Here is a 19,214-nt window from a genome sequence, read left to right as displayed (position 1 = left end):
TAATATGTCTTTTGGTGTGAATTAATTGTCCCATTATACCTCCCCTTTCCTTTTTCCAGTACAGACCTTTCTCCACTTCTTAATGTCTTTTTTCTTTAATGTCATCACATCAGAATCCATTCACAACCACACCCTCAGGTCATGTGATGACACTCTTTGTCTAACCCAGGGATATATTCAGTTCTCAAGAGTTACAGATATTGTTTACCCATCTAGGAATGTAAACAGATTAGACTTTAAATATATCCCTCCACCCCCATCGTTTACCTTTTCTTGAGTCCTGCGATTATAAATTAAATTTTCTGCTTAGTTCTGGTTTTTTCAATAGAAATGATTTAAAGTCTCCTACTTCATTGAAGCTCTATCTCCTCCCCTGAAACACAATGCTAAATCTCACTGGGTAGTTAATTCTTGGCTATAATCCCAGGTACTTTGCCTTCTGAAATATGGTATTCCAAATCCTGTAATCCTGGGTAATCCTGATTGTTGCTCCTTGATATATGAATTGCTTTTGTCTGGCAGCTTGCAGTATTTTTTCCTTGAAATTATAGTTTTAGAGTTTTGCAACAATGTTCCTCGAGGTTTTTCTTGTGGCATCTCTTTCATTAGTAATCCATGGATTCTTTGAATGAGTTTTTCCCTGTTTCTAGAATATTGGGGCAGTTTTCCTTAAGGACATCTTGTAGAATGCTACCCAGGCTTTTTTTTTGGTCATGGCCTTTGGTTATTGGCTTACCAAATTATCTCTTCTGGATCTATTTTCCAGATCAGCTGTTTTGCCAATGAGGTATTTCACATTTTCTTCCATTTTTTCATTGTTTTAGTTTGTTTGACTGATTGTTGCTATCTCATAAAGTCATTAGTTTCCATTTGCCCTTTTCTAGTTTTTAATGTATCATTTTCTTCAGTTATCTTTTATATCTTTTTCCATTTAGTTTATTCTACTGTTTAAGTAGGTGTTTTCTTCAGATGGTTTTTTTCTTTCCTTTTCCAAACTGTTAATGTCTCATTTCTTTTCTCATTTTTTCTTTTATCTCTATTTGCCTTTTGAAGTCTTTTATGAGCATTTCCAAGAAGCCTCTTTGGGCTTGAGACCAATTTATCTCATCTGAGATTTCTTCCGTGGACATTCTGTCCTCATCTGAGTTTGTGTTTTGGTATGTCCTGTCACCAAAATAGCTTTAGCTTTCCATTGTCAAGGTTCTTTTGTTTCTTGCTCATTTTCTTTTCTTTTGGTATTTCCTCTTTTTTACTTTTAAGGTGGAATTCTGCTCCTGGAGTAAAGGTAGCACTGTTCCAAGCTTCCTATGCAGCTCTGAGCACAAGGGCCTCTTGTATTATAAGGGGATGATTTTTGCCTGCTCTGTTCAAGAAATAGCCTGGTTTCCCAGAGTTTGCCTTCTGATCTGAGACTGGGGGCTGCCCCTGCCTTCCTCCTCTGATTTGCTCCTCTATTGAGCTAGGACTGAGGGTCTTAACTGCTGATTTGCTTTGATTAAAACCTTCTCACCTGCTTTCCCAGAGCCAATCTCACCTGGCCTGAACACCCTTTTCATTCTAGTGAGACTGACCTTTCTTGAAGTTTTTTCAGTCTCTCTTGAGCTGGAGAGTGATTTCATTATATCAGATTCTGTTCAGAGGCTTGGTTTCATGTGGTTTTTGAGGGAAATTGGGAGAGCTTGAGTAGCTTCTGACTTTACTCTGTCATCTTGGTTCCACCCCTGGAACTCAATATATACAGAATTGACTGAAATTTATAAGAATATAAGCCATTCTGCAATTGACAAATGGTCAAAGGATATGAACAGTCTATTTTCAAATGAAGAAATTTAAAACCATTTCTAGTCATTTGAAAAAATACTTTGATCAGAGAAAAATGCAAATTAAGACAACTCTGAGATAGCACTACATACTTCTCAGATTGGCTAAAATGACAAGAAAACAATGATAAATATTACAGGGCATGTAGAAAGACTGGGACACTAATATGTTGCCGGTGAAGTTGTGAATTAATCCTACCATTCTGGAGAACAATTTGGAATTATGCCCTAAGGGCTATCAAACTGTAAACCTTTTGATCCAGCAATGTTTCTACCAGGTCTATATCCCAAAGAGATAAAAAAGGGAAAGGGACCCACACATGCAAAAATGTTTACAGCAGCCTTTTTTGGTAGTGTAAAAGAACTGGAAACTGAGTGTATGTCCATTAGCTGGGGAATGGCTGAATTAAGTTATGGTATATGAATGTGATGAAATATAATTGTTGTATAAGAAACAATCATGAGGATGATTTCAGAAAGGCTTGGAGAGATTTACATAAAATGATGCTAAATAAAGTGAGTAGAACCAAGAGAAAATTGTACATAGTGGCAACAATATTATGTAATGATCAATTGTGATGGACTTGGGTTTTTTCCAACAACGATGTGATTCAGGCCAATTCCAATAAATTTGTGATGGAGGGAATCTTCTCCATTCAGAAAGAAGACTGAGGATTGAATGTGGATCACAACACAGTATTTGCAGTTTCTATTGTTGTTTGCTTGCTTTTTTTTTTTTCTTTATCATTTTTTCCCTTTTTGATCTGATTTTTCTTGTGAAAGATAAATGCAGACATAAAAGAATTGTACATGTTTAACATATATTGATTAGATTGCTATCTAGGGGGAGGGGGTGTGGGGAAAGAAGGGAGAAAATCTGGGAAGATAGGGTTTTGCGAGGATGAATGGTGAAACCTATTTTTGCATGTATTTTGAAAATAAAAAGCTCTTATTTAAAAAAATAAATAAAATTTATTATCTTTACTTTGGCAACCCCTCCCCCCAAAAAAAAATTAGATGTGGAAGGTGCTTTAGATGTGAAATGCTGCAAATACTCTTAAATAAGGTCACTTGTATAAAGGAGGAAAAAGGATCCACATGTGCAAAAATGTCTGTAGTGGCTCATTTTGTGTTAGCAAAGAACTGGAAAATGGGTGAATGCTCATCAAATGGGGAATAGCTGAAAAAGCTGTCCTATATGAAGATTTAAAAAAAAAAGCAGAGAAATGAAATCTGACAGACTGGATTAGAGAAGAGAGGAAATATGGAAACAAGCAGACCAGTTTAGAGGCTATTACAATGGAGATAATGAGAACCTGAACTAAGCTAGTGAAACTCAGCAAATAGGAAGAGATAGATTTAAGATTTTTGATAGAAGTGCAATTATTTTGTAAATGACTGAACACAAGAGTCTGGGAGAGAAAATTAAAGATGATTCTTCTGTTTTAAATCTATATAACCTAACAGTGAATGATGGTGTCATGCTCTTGAAAAAGAACAGGCTTTAGATCAGATATGGGGAATGTCCAGTCTGCTTAAGTCCCATGAAATTGTTTGTTTTGGCTCTGCCAAAGTCCATAGGCAACAACAACTACCTACTGTTTGAGTTCTTTAAGTTGAGAATTCTAAATGACCCAAGAATGTTATAAATATCCAAATATACCCAAATGATCTTTGGCAGAAAAAAAGGCTTCCCAACCCTGTCTTAAACGATGAAGCTCAGTTTTAAATATTTTAAGTGTGAAATGGCAAATTTCTAAATAGAGAAGTGCAGCGGGCAACTGGAATGTGGGGGAAATTAGAACTAGATAGGTTTAGGAGTTAACAGCATAGAGATTGCAAATGAGAAGCCTTAAGTAAAAACTATACTTAAGAGTACTGAAAAAGAAGAGAAACCATCAAAGGAATATGCATATGGACAGGAAAAAACCAAAGAAATGAATGTCAAAGAAAGCCCACGAAAGAGAAAGTAACTAGGTGACCTGTCAAGTATCAAATACTGCATTAAGTTCAAGAGGTCAAAAAACATATAGCTATAAAATAATAACACTAGAGAAAAGAACACTGGGATTGATTTTTTCTTGCCAAGTGTAACCTCTTAACATCTTATTCCAAAAGAATAAAAATATTATTAAATGTACTGGATTATCAAACAGAGCACACCCTTTAACTCTACAATACCACTACTAGATCTATATACCAAAAAGATCAAATAAAAAGAAGAGGATCTATATGTACAAAATTATGTATAATACTATACAGTAGCACTTTTTGTGATGGCAAAAAATTAGAAGATGAGGGAATGCCCATCAAGTGGGGAACACTGAACAAGCTATGGTCTATGATTGTCATGGAATACTATTGTGCCATTAAAAAAACCTGAGAAGATTTATATGAACTGATGCAAAGAAAAGTGATTTAAAACTAATTTATATACTTAATGCCATCACAATTAAACTACCAAAAAATTATTTTATTAAATTGGAAAAATAACAAAATTCATTTGGAAAAACAAAACAAATAAATATCAAAAGAACTAATTTAAAAATGTGAAGAGAGATTTAGCAATAAAAGATCTTAAACTATAAGACAGTAATTATTAAAACTATTATTTTGGAAGTAAGCTAAAAAATTATTAAACTACCTATTCTCTTTGATCCAGCATTACCACTATTAGGTCTATTACCAAAGAAATAGAAAAGAACTTGCATTTTCTAAAATGTTTATATTAGCTTGTTTTGTGGTGGGAAAGAACTGGAAATTATAGGAATGCCCATCAATGACTGAACAAATTAAGGTATATGATTGTGATGGAATACTATTATGGTATAATAAGTGGACAACTTAATGTTCTTAGAAAAACATGGAAAGACTTGCATGATATAATGAAGAGTGAAGTAAGCAGAACCAAGAAGACAGATGGAATAAAATCAATATTGTCATAAAGACAACTTTGAGGGAATGTTATTTTGTCTATTATAAATACCCAAATTAAATATAAAAGAAGAAAGAACTGATAAATAGATATATGTATAGAATAATTTTATATATAAAAACAATTCCTTATGTTAGCCATCTCTAAGGTGGGGGAGGAGAGGAAGAAAAAAAAAGAAATTTACAAACTTTATTATACATTTGAAAAGAACAGCAAGGTATACATAATAGATGTGCACTTTCATAAGCAATCATTTTTATTTAATGTTTCAGAAATATTTATTTTATTTCAGAAATTAAAAATATTGTAATGATGATCAATGAATACTCTAATCAAGATGGTGACAAAAATAACACCATAGAACTCATGATGAAAAATGCTATAAACCTTAAAAGAAAGAAGTGATGAATTCTGAGTGCACACTGAAGCATACTTTTTTCACTTTATTTACTTTGCCCTTTTTTTTTTTTTTGCAAGATGGCTAATATGGAAATATTTATTACTTCGAACGTATAATTAATAAATTATTTGCCTTCTCAATAGATGGGGAAGGGGCAGGAGGAAGAGAATTTGAAACTCAAAATTTTAAAAGTGAAGGCTAAAAATAAATGAATAAGTAAGTAACAAATATATATACTTTAAAAAGTAGTACAATACAAATTCATTTATCCAGTGTTCTAATTTACCCAGATTCCCCAACCCTTTTCTCTCTCCTCTCAGTGGGAAGGGAAAAAAAGAGCAGGGGCAAGGCAGGGCAAGTCTGGAACATTGTGACAAAATATGGTAGAAATAGATTTGGAGAATAAAAGATCACCTGACTAGAACCCATTTACCACTCCAGATTTTAAGTTTTTGTAGCTCCAGATCATTATCAGATGATCTAAACATACAAAGTCATATTTTACTTTCATGTGTTTCTAATATCTTTGATTTCTGAAGAATGAATAAAAAACCTTTCATTCAATGTAACATTCTTTCCCAACTCAAATGAGTTACGAGAACTATTTTATAGAATGGAATTTTATAATAGTAATTATATACTCAACTCAGGTACTTTCATTAATTATATCTAGGCACAAATTTTTCAAGCATGGTTAAAACATCCTGCTTCTATTCCAACAGCACACTTCACTCAAAATCGTAACAAAGACTAGAGAAAGGAATATTACTATAAAGCTTCTTATTTCTTAGAAACATTTCCATATAGAATCTTAAATTTAGATGCTGAATAATTACATTACTAAAAAGAAAACTGTATAATTCAGAAAAAACAGGACATTCCTTTTTCAAAGTAAAAACTATTAAATGAGCATTAGAAAATAGCTTTATATATGCTAGTTTTAATTTCCAATTCTGATCATTATAGTTTTTCAAGTGAGGATAAAGAGACACAATTTTTTATTCATAATAAAAGTCTATTCTTATTTAAAATTTTAACCCTATTATCAAAACCGTTACCTACCATATTTGATTTCTAAGGTGTGACTGTTATAGATTTAGCATATGACCTTTAGTAAGTCATCAGTCTATCTACATTCAACATAATAAATATGTATGAAAGGACTTGAAGTTTGAGATCTATAAAGAAATAGTGCTGATATGAAACACAATAATCACCTCATCTTCCTTATTTAGCTTCATTATTTACTATATTGCATATTACAGAATTAAATATTCTACTAAAAAATGAAATATAATACTCATTTTTCTTATTTCTACCTGCTTCAAAATTGAAAGGCCATTATTACATATAGAAAATACATACATAATTTGGGCAATTGCTCTATAATACATAGTTCTCCCAATAAAAAGAAGGCCCTTTTCTATAAAAACTAAGCCAGTCAGAATAAGTCCTAAACAATGTCACATTAGATTGAGAATATCAAAAGATAGGAAAATACTCACCTGTTTCAAAATTATCCTGAAGTTTCCTTATATGAAGTTTCTTTTCACATTTCTATTAAAAAAACAAACAAACAAAAAAAACCCAATAGTTAAGCTCTTCACATAGTAACCCAGAAATATAATTCTAACATCACTAAATAGGAAGGATACATTAGTAATGATAAAATTTTCAAATTAAATTCTCAATGACAATTATGTTCTCTTGAAACAACAAAACCCAAACTATTTCTTATTAATACTGTCTACACGGATAGATCTAGTTAATACTATTCAAAGATAAATAATATATGGCATTTAAGTTGGGTTTTCCTTGGTGTCAGTAGTAGGAGATTCAAAACATCACTTATGATGTCCACTTCAAGAAAATCTAATACACAAAAAGATGAAATTTAAAAATCAATGATTACGCAAAAGAATTATTTAATTTACCACAAGAGTCAAAAAGGTTTTCCTAGTGAATTTTAAAGTAAGCATTTTAAAAATGTATTTACATGAAATGTCTCAAGAATATTGTCATCTGAAAAGCAGCACAAAAAAACCCGTCAACTTCAGAGTCCAAAAGTTTTGGGTTCAACTCCCACTATGACCCTGGGAAAGCCAATAAACCTTGAAGTGCTCCAGGCAATTCTCTAAGACCAGAAATTACATTAGCAGTAGTTTCCTTCTCTGATAGTTTCCTATACTAACAAATGCATAATTGATAGATCAATAGATAACACACAAACACGTATAATCTCAGCAAATTAATTACATTTTGTAACACACACACACTCTCCCAAAATTCTTAGTGCAAACCATTATAAGCCTTTATGGAAGCCATCATATAAACTTTTATGTAGGGAAATAAACTATATTCTGCAATGTCTATATCAGTATCTATATAAATAAGCATAAAATCCTACATTTACATAATACCTAATATATGAAGTAATTTTCACCTAAGTCTCACAAAAAAGCAACTTGCCAATTACTAAGCTGTGGACTAACTCCAAAAGCAATATTCTTCCCATTCTATATGAAACTCCACAACATTTAATAAAGCTTAACTGATTTCCCATGTCCCACTTATTTGATGAATTTGTAAGATGAATAAAATGTCTCATCTTCCACAGAATCCTGACAAATATGTAATTAGTCTAGTCAAAATGGTATTGTGGAGAGACTTTACTAAGTGAGCCACAGAAAAAAAGTTTGTTCCAAGTAGTTCTAATTACTAGTTCTATTGGGTTCCTAATGTTATTTTCAAATTATAATGAGAACCCTATAAAGCACCTTGGCCTGGTTTGAGCAGGAAACAGTCAATAATCTCAGCAATTGAAGGCAGAGAAATCACTGAAGAAAACAAACAATAAAAATACTCCCTCCCCATCTGTCACATCAAACTAAACTGTCTTGGACTTTCTTTGAAGCTGGCACTGATTGACCACTCTGATTCCGCAAGTATTTCTTTACTAATTTATACACACTACACTACACCACAGATTTATGACTCCATTAGACTGTGAGCTTCTTAAAAGCAGGAAACTGGTCTTTTTTTACTTTTTTTATATCCATTTTTTAGGCCAGCAACGAACAAATAGTATATACTAATAAATGCTTGTTCCTATCAAGGCCACTTTTCTCCTAACAACTTCGGGGTAGGGATTTGGCAACAAATCTCAGCTAAGGACTGGTCTAGAGGCACAGAGAAATGAAGAAAATAAAGGATAACAGGTAGATCAGTTCCCTTCTCCTCCTCTCCCCCACTTCACTCCCCCCACCCCCCCAATATTGCTCTACAATATAGTGGGACATTTCCTTTTTTTTTTGAGAGGAAAGAAGACTGCATTTTAATAAATGCATGCGCAGCATGTCTCAAAGCAACTAAATTCCTAACAATTTCTTTTGTTTTTATTCCAATAGTAGTTTATTTTTCCAATTATATGTAAAGCTAGTTTTAAGCATTCGTCTTTGTAAGCCTTGCTGTTACAAATTTTTTTTCTCATTCCCTTCTCCCCAGATGGGCAAGTAATCTGATATATAATTATCTGTTAGAATTCTTACAAGGTGCTAAGTCAGTGGAATTGATAGAGACAATGGTTATTTAGCAGGGTGCTTAACAGTTCTCTAGATGTATTTAGTACTTATTAGAGTTCACACCTTTAAGAGAGCATATATAAGCTAGGAGCCTCAACCAGGATGCACTTTGGGAGATTCACAAGGCAGGATTCAGTCAAGGAGATTCACAAGTCAGAGACTGCAGTGGGGGCAGAACGAAGGAAGACAGAGAAGTGGTGGCAGGCTTCCTGTGGAGAACAATGAAACCAAGATCTGGAAGGCCTCCAGAAAATTAGTGCATTCGGGGTGATTACTCTGAAATGAAATTAAGGCTGTCTCCAGAAGCAATCCAAGAAACCTGCTCCTGGAGAACATTATATTTTAGAGAAGAACATTACATTTTGGTGCCCGAATGTGGGACAGACATGATCCTGATCCAGTGGAAAAGTCTCCTCAACCCAGAAATTAGGGTGAATACAACAAGGAAAATTTATTAAAGAGCCAAAATAGTATTTCAGCTGAAATGGGAAAGATGTTTGTTTAGAAAACAGTCTTCTTTTCCAATTCAAGGAAAATGTATAGAGCATCATCAGACTTATGAAAAGCCAAGGTTTGATTATAATTTGGGAGCAGATCACTGAACTTTTAGAAACTGTACAGTACACATCTCCTTGGTTCTCTATGGAAAAAGAATTGGATGCAGACAAGTGGAAATTAGTAGGAGAGCAACTAGGTGAATACTACAAATTCTAATCCAAACTCAATTTCCAAAAATACATTTAATACATATAATTTAATACAACTGGCTTTAGGAAATTATATAAGCTATAGAATAAGGAAAAAAGAAGAAAGAGCAGGGAGGGGGAGGTGCCAACTAAACTAGGTGAAAAGGATGAAGAATCAGATAAACAAAGGAGAAGACCTAAGAACAAAATCTGCAGGAATCATTGGATTTCTTAACACAATATAAGACTTGCAGAAGTTAAGTACAATTCTGAGTGTGGCGCTTCACAACAGGAGCATTTCCCAGCCCCTGACCTCCCTCCCTCAATTAACCCTTCATGGGTGGAGAGAGAAGGAGGGGGAGAGCCAGAAACACAATCAGCATCTCCGATGAAGCAGCCTATGACAAGATTACAAAAGGCACTGATTGAGGCAAAAATGAAGGACAGGATATATCTGATTTAAAAATAAATGCATACTCTGTGATTGAAGAGCTTGATTCTTCAAGCCAAAAAAGGAAAAGATATACTCTCTTTGATTTGGAAAAAATTAAGGATTTAAAAAAGGACTGCACTCTTTTGGGGGCTACATCATCTTATGTTAAGATGTTATGAAATCCTAACCCCCAGTGACTGGAAATCCATAGCAAGGACATGTTTAGAACCTGGACAAACTTGTTGTGGCTTTCAGAGTATCATGAATTATATAGGATTCAAGCCCAACGCAAAGGAGAAAAGGCAAACAAGAGTTAATGTACAAGTCACTTTTGACCAATTAGCAAGTGAAGGTCAGTATGGAGAGAATTCAGCACAGATTAATTATCCCATAACAGTGTATGAACAAATTTTTATGGCTGCAATAAAAGCTTGGAGTTCCCTTCCCAGACAAAAAGATTGCGGGGAAGCCTTCACAAAAAACAGAACAAGGTCCCAATGAACCTTTTGCTGATTTTGTGGGATGTTTGCAAACAGCTGTCACAAGAACGACTGGAGAAAATGCAGCTACAAAAATTATGATAAGACAACTGGCTAAGGAAAATGCCAATGAGGTTTGCAAAAGAATTATATGGGGACTACACAAAGATGCTCCTTTAGAGGAGATCATAAGACACTGTGCCACAGTGGGCACAAATGCTTATTATACCCAGACTATAATGAACATGGAAAGACAGGGTCCCTAGAGACTTCTAGAGAAAATTGTCGATGTTTTCAGTGTGGAAAGATAGGACATCTGAGAGCCCATTGTAGATATGGAGATAGAGTGAAAAGACAGGCTGAGAGAAAACCCAAAACCCTATGTCCAAAATGCCACAAGGGCTTCCACTGGGCCCCAGAATGTAGATTGACCCAGAGAAATGAGAAGCAGGGCCCAGCTGCAAGATGTCATACAAAAGATAGGTGGGGCATGATGGCAACTGAGTTTACTCCCAGAGAGTCTTTAGAAGGTCAGGATTCTGATGTGATCTATCAGCCAAAAAGCAATCACATGGCAGAAAGAGATTACAATTGGGGAGAACACAGGCTTTTTAAACCAACAGGGCAGTGTCCAGTACAAACAGCTCCAATGTAAATTGCCAGGTAATGAGAAGAAATTTAGAAAGTGGTAAACAGAAGGGACTAGATAGATTAACTGCCTGGGAGAGAGGATTTCCTTGTATTCCTACAGATGGAGAAGGAAACAGATGGGTGGCAACGAGCACCTGCAGAGAGACAGAAAAAGAGAAAAATCTGGAAACAAAGGAAAAGACCTAAGAACAAAATCCGCAGGAATCATTGGATTCCCTAACACAAGATAAGACTGTTACAGGACTTGAAAACCAGCAGAAATCATTGGATTCCTTGAGATGAAAAATTGTTGATGAGATTATTGCAGAACTACAAAGCTTGCAGGAATTATTGGATTTCTGGCACATGAATTAATGGACAATAGATTCCTTTTGGACTATTGCTAGGACTTATGGACATGTATAATTCCTCATGTTGATTCATGTTATTTGTTACAGCACTACTAGCCTGTGTTATATTGCTATGTGCTTATGTAATTTATGTAATTATGTGTAATACCTCCCATATTGATGGATTTATGCATAACTGTTTTAAGAGTGAGCCCCTTCAGAAACCTGCTAATCTGATTTGATTTCCCATTTCCTTTGGTGTTTTCATCTCCCTTCCTGAGAAGTCAGGGAGGGTGTGACCACCTCCTTTTTATGGTGTTTTCACTCCTTTTTTGAGCAGTCAGGGAAGGTGGGATCACCTTCTTTTTGGGGGTTCTCACCACCTTGAGAAGTCAGGGAGGTCATGACTACTTATGTTATAAATCAAAAGAAAGCAGGAGATGTTAGAATTCTTACAAGGTGCTAAGTCAATGGAATTGACAGAGACAATGTTCGTTTAGCAGGGTGCTTAACAGTTCTTTAGATGTACTTAGTACTTCTTAGAGTTCACACCTTTAAGAGAGCATATATAAGGTAGGAGCCTCAACCAGGATGCACTTCGGGAGATTCACAAGGCAGGATTCAGTCAAGGATTCACAAGTCAGAAGCTACAGTCGGGCAGAACGAAGGAAGACAGAGAAATGGTGGCAGGCTGTCCTGTGGAGAATACTGAAACCAAAATCCGGAAGGCCTCCAGAAAATTAGCTGAGCCCCAAGTGAAGGAGATAAGATTTTGGAAGAGACAATAAAGGATTTGGATCTTTAACTCCTGGCTGCATTCGAGGTAATTACTCTGTACTGAAACTATGGCTGCCTCCAGAAGCCCCCTAAGAAACCTGCTCCCAGAGAACATTATATTTTAGAGAAGAACACTACAATTATCCATGTGTAATCATTTTAAACATGTCTTAATACTGATCATGTTGTAAAAGAAAAATCACAACAAAAGGGAAAAACCACAAAGAAAAAATAGCAAATAAAAAAAGTAAAAATTTTATGTGATTCAATACATAGTCAGTCTCCATAATTCTCTCTCTAGATGAGAATGGCATTTTCTATTCCAAGTCTATCAGATTATCTTAGATCACAATATTGCTGAGAAGAATTAAGATCATAGTTGATGATCACATAATCTTGTTATATGGTGCACAAAGGTTTCTAGTTCTGATCACTCAGCATTGCTCATGTTAAGTCTTTCTAATCTTTTCTGAAATCAGCCACCCCATCATTTTTTATAGAACAATAGTATTCCATTATATTCAAAGATCTTAAGTTGTTTGGTCATTTCCTCACTGATAGGCACAGTGGGACCTTCTTAATGATGCTCATTGTTATAAGCCAGAACTAAAACCCATTTATTAGCTAGCTAACTCTATCAATTTTGGGGAGGCTTTTTTTTTTTTTTTTACTAATATGATAATTAAATACCATAGAACTTTATATGACAAGCAATGTTTTTAAATTCATGTAAAAGAGCTATTATAACTTTCAGTCTTAAAAACAAATAATCACCAAACTTTTGCCAATTTATCAAGTTGAATTTCTAAGTAAAATATTTTCTACCCTCATCTTTGCAAAGAAAATACATTAGACAGAATAGCTGAAATAACCTTGTAAACAGAACATTGAAAATTTTAGGTTAAGCATTGTAGTTTTAACCAAAAAATCATTTTGCCTCTTACCAATGTGTGGTTCTGCTGCTTAGGCTGCTGATTGTGAACTATATTTGTTCTCTTCTTTTGGTTAGGGGAGTCTTGATACTGTCTTCTGCCATTTCCTCTCATATTCTGATTCTGCTATTCCAAAAAGAGAAATTAAATTGAAGCATGAATCACTGAATTAGGGAAATATCAAATTAACATCCCTATAAATCATGAATGTCTGATGGTATGAGAATTTAACAAATCCTCCCCAAATTTCACATTATACTGCACATTATATGATAGCTGTATTTTTTTAGATAGGACAATAATTTCCAAAGAAAGTTTAAAGATTTCGGGTCTCTATCAATCTTCTAGAATCTTGACTTTCCTTCATCTTGGCACCAGATTCTAGTTATTAGATATAAATGAAAGAAATGACTACGTAAAAGAAACAGGAAAGAGATTTAGAAATTTTAAACTAGTTGCCAAAGAGGCTCATTTGGAAGAAAGAAATAAGACAATATTGCTATGATGTCATAAAAATCCAGGAACACAAAATGTGAAATTTATTAAAACTAGAATGACCTGATTGTACCTCCTTATTTTACAGCTGAAGACAATATATGGAATAGAGAGTAAGACAAGAGTATCCTGGAAAAATGAGTAATGGCAATACCCACAAATGAAATGTGTTGTTTAACAATGCTCAAGACATTCAAATATAGAGCAGACAGTATTATCAATAAAATCAACATGATGTAAATTTTGCTCTAAATGAATTGTTCTAAAACTTGACACATTAAAATACTTTTTTTTCCTAAAATCAGAGTAAACATTTTAGAATTAAAAATTTTAAAGTTAAATTAAATATATGTAGAAATTTTGTTCATTTAAAATTGGAGGTGTTGAAATGGTAACTAAAAAAACTAAAATATCCTGTGAATGTTTAGTGATGACATTGACATTTAAAAATAAAGGTAGTTTTTTGCTGATGGTGGTTTTTAACAAATTTAGATTTTAAAATCTAAAGAGAGATTCCAAACATGGCTACCATGTGAGGACCCTCTGTCCAGTGCCCTCCTTATCTCTATCTTCACCTAATAATAAACCTCTTTTATCAATCTAAAAAAAAAAAATTCTTTTTAAAATTTTCATTCTTTAATTTTGGATTGCTTCTAAACTGGCTATGATAAACAAAATTTGTCATTTTCTAGGTTTTTACAATAGTGCCATCTGTTGTAAGTTTTTAAATTTGCTCCAGCAAGGCCATTTTATTTGCAAGTTAAATCATATAGCCTATTGGCTCATCTACAGTCAAGCCTACAGAATTTAGCTGACATTTCCAATAATTAACTCAAGATAATTAAGTGGCAAGCAGAAAAGAGCTCTGGCACCATTTTAAAATAACCATTCACGCAACTAACTTGTTTATATTTGGGGATCAATTTACAATTATGTCTGACGTAATTTTCCTCCTGTTATTTTCTGACATGTAAATTACCTTCTCCATTTGTCTGCCATTAATTTCACAACTTTATCTTCGAAATATAAATCTTTACCTCTTACATTTGGCAGCTGTACCTTTTCTTCTCTGATGTAACTAGTAACTACTTATGTCTTATAGTTCCTTGTCTACTGATCAGAAATTTAGAACCTCTGAGCAGGGCTCAATAATAAAATCTGGATTGAAAATGTCTCGCATATTGACAAATGTGATTGGTAGCAATACCTACCCACATAATAACTTGACATTTCTACAAAACATCCTTTGTTTCCCATAAAAGGAAGATATATGTGAAAGATACTACCTTTCTGGCACATATATAATCTTACCCTGCAACCTAGCTCTCACTTTCTTTCTATTCACTGACCTAAAATCATAAGTGGCAAATTCAACTAGCTGTTCAGACAAATGGCAACAATCAGTGAGCACATCCAAATGTGGTACATTCAAAATGTCTTGCTTATCACTTGTCTATCTTGTTTTCTCCAGTTTACTGCCAATATATTCAGATCTTCATTATGCTTGCTAATACAACCAGAAATCTTGCCCTAATTCCCTCCCCACTTCATTCAAATTCATATAAAGTTATCTTCAAGTATAATATTTATCTTATCAATGATCCATTAAAAACCTTTAATAGCTTTTTATTACCTCCCCAATGAAATGCAATTTCCTGGGTGGGACTCCAAATCCTTCCACTATTAGGCCCTAGTCTCTCTCTCTTTACAAGCTTTTTAATAAGGCTTAATGGTTTATTTAAAAACTTAATAGTTTCTAATCAAAAACAATTCATTTCTCAAATATATCCCAAGCTTTCCTATCAGTTTTTTTTCTCTTTTTATTTTCTCTGCTGGTAATGAACTTATTCACTTCCACTGCCTCTGAAAATCCTATCCATCTTCACTAAGGCTCAGTTCAAGTGCCACATACATTACCTTCCTTAAAGCTCCAGAATTCAGAAATAATTTTTCCCTGCCTTCATAGCACTTTATAGGTACTTTTTGAAAACACTTGTTACATTATGACTTAAATTAATTTTTATATGTCTTATTTCCCCCAATAAACTGTAAGTACCTTGAGGATAGAGGATGATACATTATTCAATTTGAAATCTGGATCATCTCAGGGTTCTGTATACCAGTATAATAGGCATGAAATGAATATTTCTTGAAATGAATTCTAGCTCACTTTATAAACTCTCTAATTTCTGATTTTTATTCTTCTTGCAAAAATATGCAATGGAAATATCACTGTAGTTTTATACAGGCCAATGAATCCTTATTGCCCTTTATGTGTAAAAAGCCCCCCTTGACTCCTTTTCTGAACAAAACTTTCTTTAGATAGTTAAGATGCACCAAAATTAAACATATGTTAATCACCATTAATTACCTGTATTGAATTTATATCCATAATGAAAAAATTAAGTATTAGGTATCTTCCCTATGAAGACCATTAATGTATTTGCAAATTATTTTTTTAAGTTTTTTCTTTCAGAGAGGATTAGGGTTTTGAAGGTCAAAATTTCAAAGGTCTGCAAACTTTTAAATGCAGTCCACTTACCTTTGTTTTTAAAAGATCAGATATGTCAGAATGATTACTAAATGGCTTCTGTTGCTGTGATTGCCTGTGTTTCACCCACTGGTCACTTGGAGAATTATCTGGAAACAACTGCTGGTTGTAGCGAAATTTAGATCTACTATAGTAACAAACCAGAAAAAGAAAAAAAAAAATTAGGTTATAAGAGTCTGTTTTTAGGATTATTATAAATCTACCATGCATAGCAAATTAGGGAAGGAAAAAAAAACAAGTCAGAGAATTTTAAAAATTATCTCATAAAATTAATTTTTCAATAAAATGCTTATGATTAAAGTTCTAATTTTTTTTTGAATTAAATTAAAACATGATCCCACTTTAATACCCGCCAGAAGCACAGAAGAACCTATTTTCTCTTTTTGATCCAGCACCTTGACTTTATCAATTAAGTTAACTCCTAGTAAGCAAACTCCTTTTATAAGTATAAATCTTCCAACTGCTTTGTAACATAATCTTATAGATTTTCCTGGAATATTAAATGTCTTGTCCAGGATCACAAAGTCAGTCAGATCAAGGTGAGCCAATAATCTATCTTTCTATTAAATAAAATTACTAATAAATATGAAGTCCTTCTTTGTGTTTCTCTCTCTAGAAAGAGGGAGAGAGATTTAATATAGGCTCATAGTTAAACCTTGGTCCTTGGGTTCATTTTTGTCCTTCATTTCTTGGTTGACTCCTTAATGTTGGAATCCTTACTAACTGCTAACTAATTAGAGTTGATCTAATCTTACAAGAAGATGTTTTGGGCAGAACCTGAAACAAGGTACTAAGTAGAACTAATTAATACAAGGCTTGTGTTCACACCTTTACTCATTGGAGTTCAATGAGTTCACACCTCCCTTGAAGCTCTTTGGGCCAGAGAGCACTATGGGAGAAAACCCACAATCCCTCTCTTGAAGGAGCATAAATAGAGCTTCAATGGGCCAGTCGAAGAAGTTCTTCAGAGTGAAGAAGCTACAAGTCGAGATTTCACTGGAATGACATGAAGAGTGGAGCTGGCTGGAGGCTGAAGAAAGCAGAGGCAGAGGCTGAAGGACCAGACCTTTGGATTTGGCGACATTCGGAGAGAGCTCTTGGAACCAAGTAGAGAGATAGGCCTCTAAGCTAACCGGGCTATATTGGAGATAATAAAAGATCTGAACTTTTATCACCTGGCTGCGTTTTGAGAAGAAAAAGCTCAACCACACCTTAACACCAAAAATTTAGAGCACAATAAAAATGAGATTCTCTTTTATCAGGACACAAAATCTATTATAAAAGTATATATAGCAAGTAATCAAACTTTAAGGACATAACATAACAGGAAAACTCCTGAATTATTAAACCCATAAGGTAGGAGACAGAAGTAAAAAGGGAATCAATTTACCAGCTTCCAGTTGCAAAAGTCGTTAAGGAAACCCACAAAATTATATCCAGATATATTTTCCTTCACTGAGTCAGTGAACCAGACACAATTCTAATTGATCATGATTATGCTCAGTTCAGGAATCCCTGGGCAAGTCACTTAACTCCTTTTCCTTAATCCACTGGAGAAGGAAATGGCAAACCACTCCAATATCTTTGCCAAGAAAACCCTAGAATAGGTCACAAAGAGTTGGGAACAACTAAACAACAACAAAAGTATTTTTAGAACTATCTTATTTTAACCTATCTCTATGTAGATTGACATGTCCAATTCTATTCATAAAATCTATAAATCTAGTCTGCTTCAGAACTACATTCATATATCACCAACTGCTTATCAGAAATTTCAAACTGGATATTCCACAGGCATCTCAAATATGTCAAAAACCAAATTAAACTTTTACCTTCTAGTCACTTAGATTTGCAAACTTAGCTTTATACTAAATTTCTCACTTTCTCACCCCACATTTCCAATCAACAGTTATATCTTGACATTTCTACCTTCACAATTTCCCTTCTAACAAGTACTACCTTAGTTTAGATCTCATTATTTGTACAATTTGTCTTTCTACCTAGTATTACCTGCACTACAATCTGTCTTCCACAGTTCCACAGGAACTACCCTATATATAACTACCCTATTCATTAAACTCCAATGGCTCCTATCATGTCTAAGATCAAAAATAAATTCTTCTGTTTGGCATTCCAAACTTTTCACAATATAACTTCTCAACCTTTTCAGTTTTATTAGATATCACTCTCATTAATGAACTCAATGTCCAGTCAGACTGGTCTTGTGTTTCTTATGCATATTTCATTTCCTACCTCTGGACCTTTGTATTGAAAGATTCAGTGTCTGGAATGCACTCCTTCCTCATCTCTGCCTCTGGCTTCCTTTCAAGACCCATCAGATTCTACACAAGACCATTCTTGATCACAATTTTCTAAAAGGTTGTCTGGTACAGTAGATCAATTTTTGAACTTGGGAGTAAAGAAGACCTGAGTATCAAGTTAAAACACCTCACACATATGAATGAGACAGAAATAGGAATATGACAGAAAAGGAAAATAATAAATGTCCGAGTGGAAAAGAATATAGATGTGTTGGTGGCACTGAACCAATCAATAGTTTATTATTATGCCCAAAGAGCTATAAAATCATGTAGGCCCCTTGACCCAGCAATACCACTACTAGGTCTGAATGCCAAAGACATCAAAGAAAATGAGAACCTATATATATATACGATGATCAACTGTGAATAACTTAGTTGTTCTCAGAACTATTGTTGTGATGTGGGAGCCACCTGCCAGTGGCTGCTAGAAGTCTAATTCAGATCTGTAGAATGGATCTCTTCATATGAGAGGATCATGATGACACAAGGAGACTGAGAGGCAGTTGCGTGCTTAGACCTCTCTTCTTCCCACTCGTCTCCAATTTATTTCATTCCCAATCTACAAGGAACATCTGCGTTAGTAAAAGCTGCTTTGCAACTCCTTCAAGTGTTATGATTCACAGCTGTAAAGGCTCTGAGAGAACTGACCTACCCCTTCACTTAGGCATAGTCCTTAACAATTTCCTGTTTTTTGTTTTATGAGACTGTGATTATTTTTCCCCCACTGCATGGTCAGTAAGTTTATGCATTAATTGTTATTTGAGACTACATGCTAAGGTATCTAAGTCTGCATGCTAGGGAGTGCAAATAGCTCTATAGCAGGT

The 19,214-nt window shown here is 34.2% G+C and overlaps 1 protein-coding gene across 1 annotated transcript in view; it reads right to left on the bottom strand.

The window, feature by feature from the left end:
- DCP2 (decapping mRNA 2) overlaps positions 1-19,214 on the bottom strand; it is a 72,223-nt gene that overhangs the window by 13,736 nt on the left and 39,273 nt on the right. Inside the window, exons 8-10 of the mRNA XM_051962177.1 lie at positions 16,061-16,196; positions 13,036-13,149; positions 6,661-6,712 (exon numbers count right to left, since the gene is read on the bottom strand). Of these exons, the coding sequence (XP_051818137.1) occupies positions 6,661-6,712; positions 13,036-13,149; positions 16,061-16,196 (302 nt within the window). The remainder of the gene's footprint in view (positions 1-6,660; positions 6,713-13,035; positions 13,150-16,060; positions 16,197-19,214) is intronic.

The sequence above is a fragment of the Antechinus flavipes genome, chromosome 1, assembly GCF_016432865.1.
Source record: "Antechinus flavipes isolate AdamAnt ecotype Samford, QLD, Australia chromosome 1, AdamAnt_v2, whole genome shotgun sequence".
Lineage (NCBI taxonomy): Eukaryota > Metazoa > Chordata > Mammalia > Dasyuromorphia > Dasyuridae > Antechinus > Antechinus flavipes.
The sequence above is the reverse complement of the archived record's forward strand: the minus strand, read 5'-3'. Positions and strand labels throughout refer to the sequence as shown.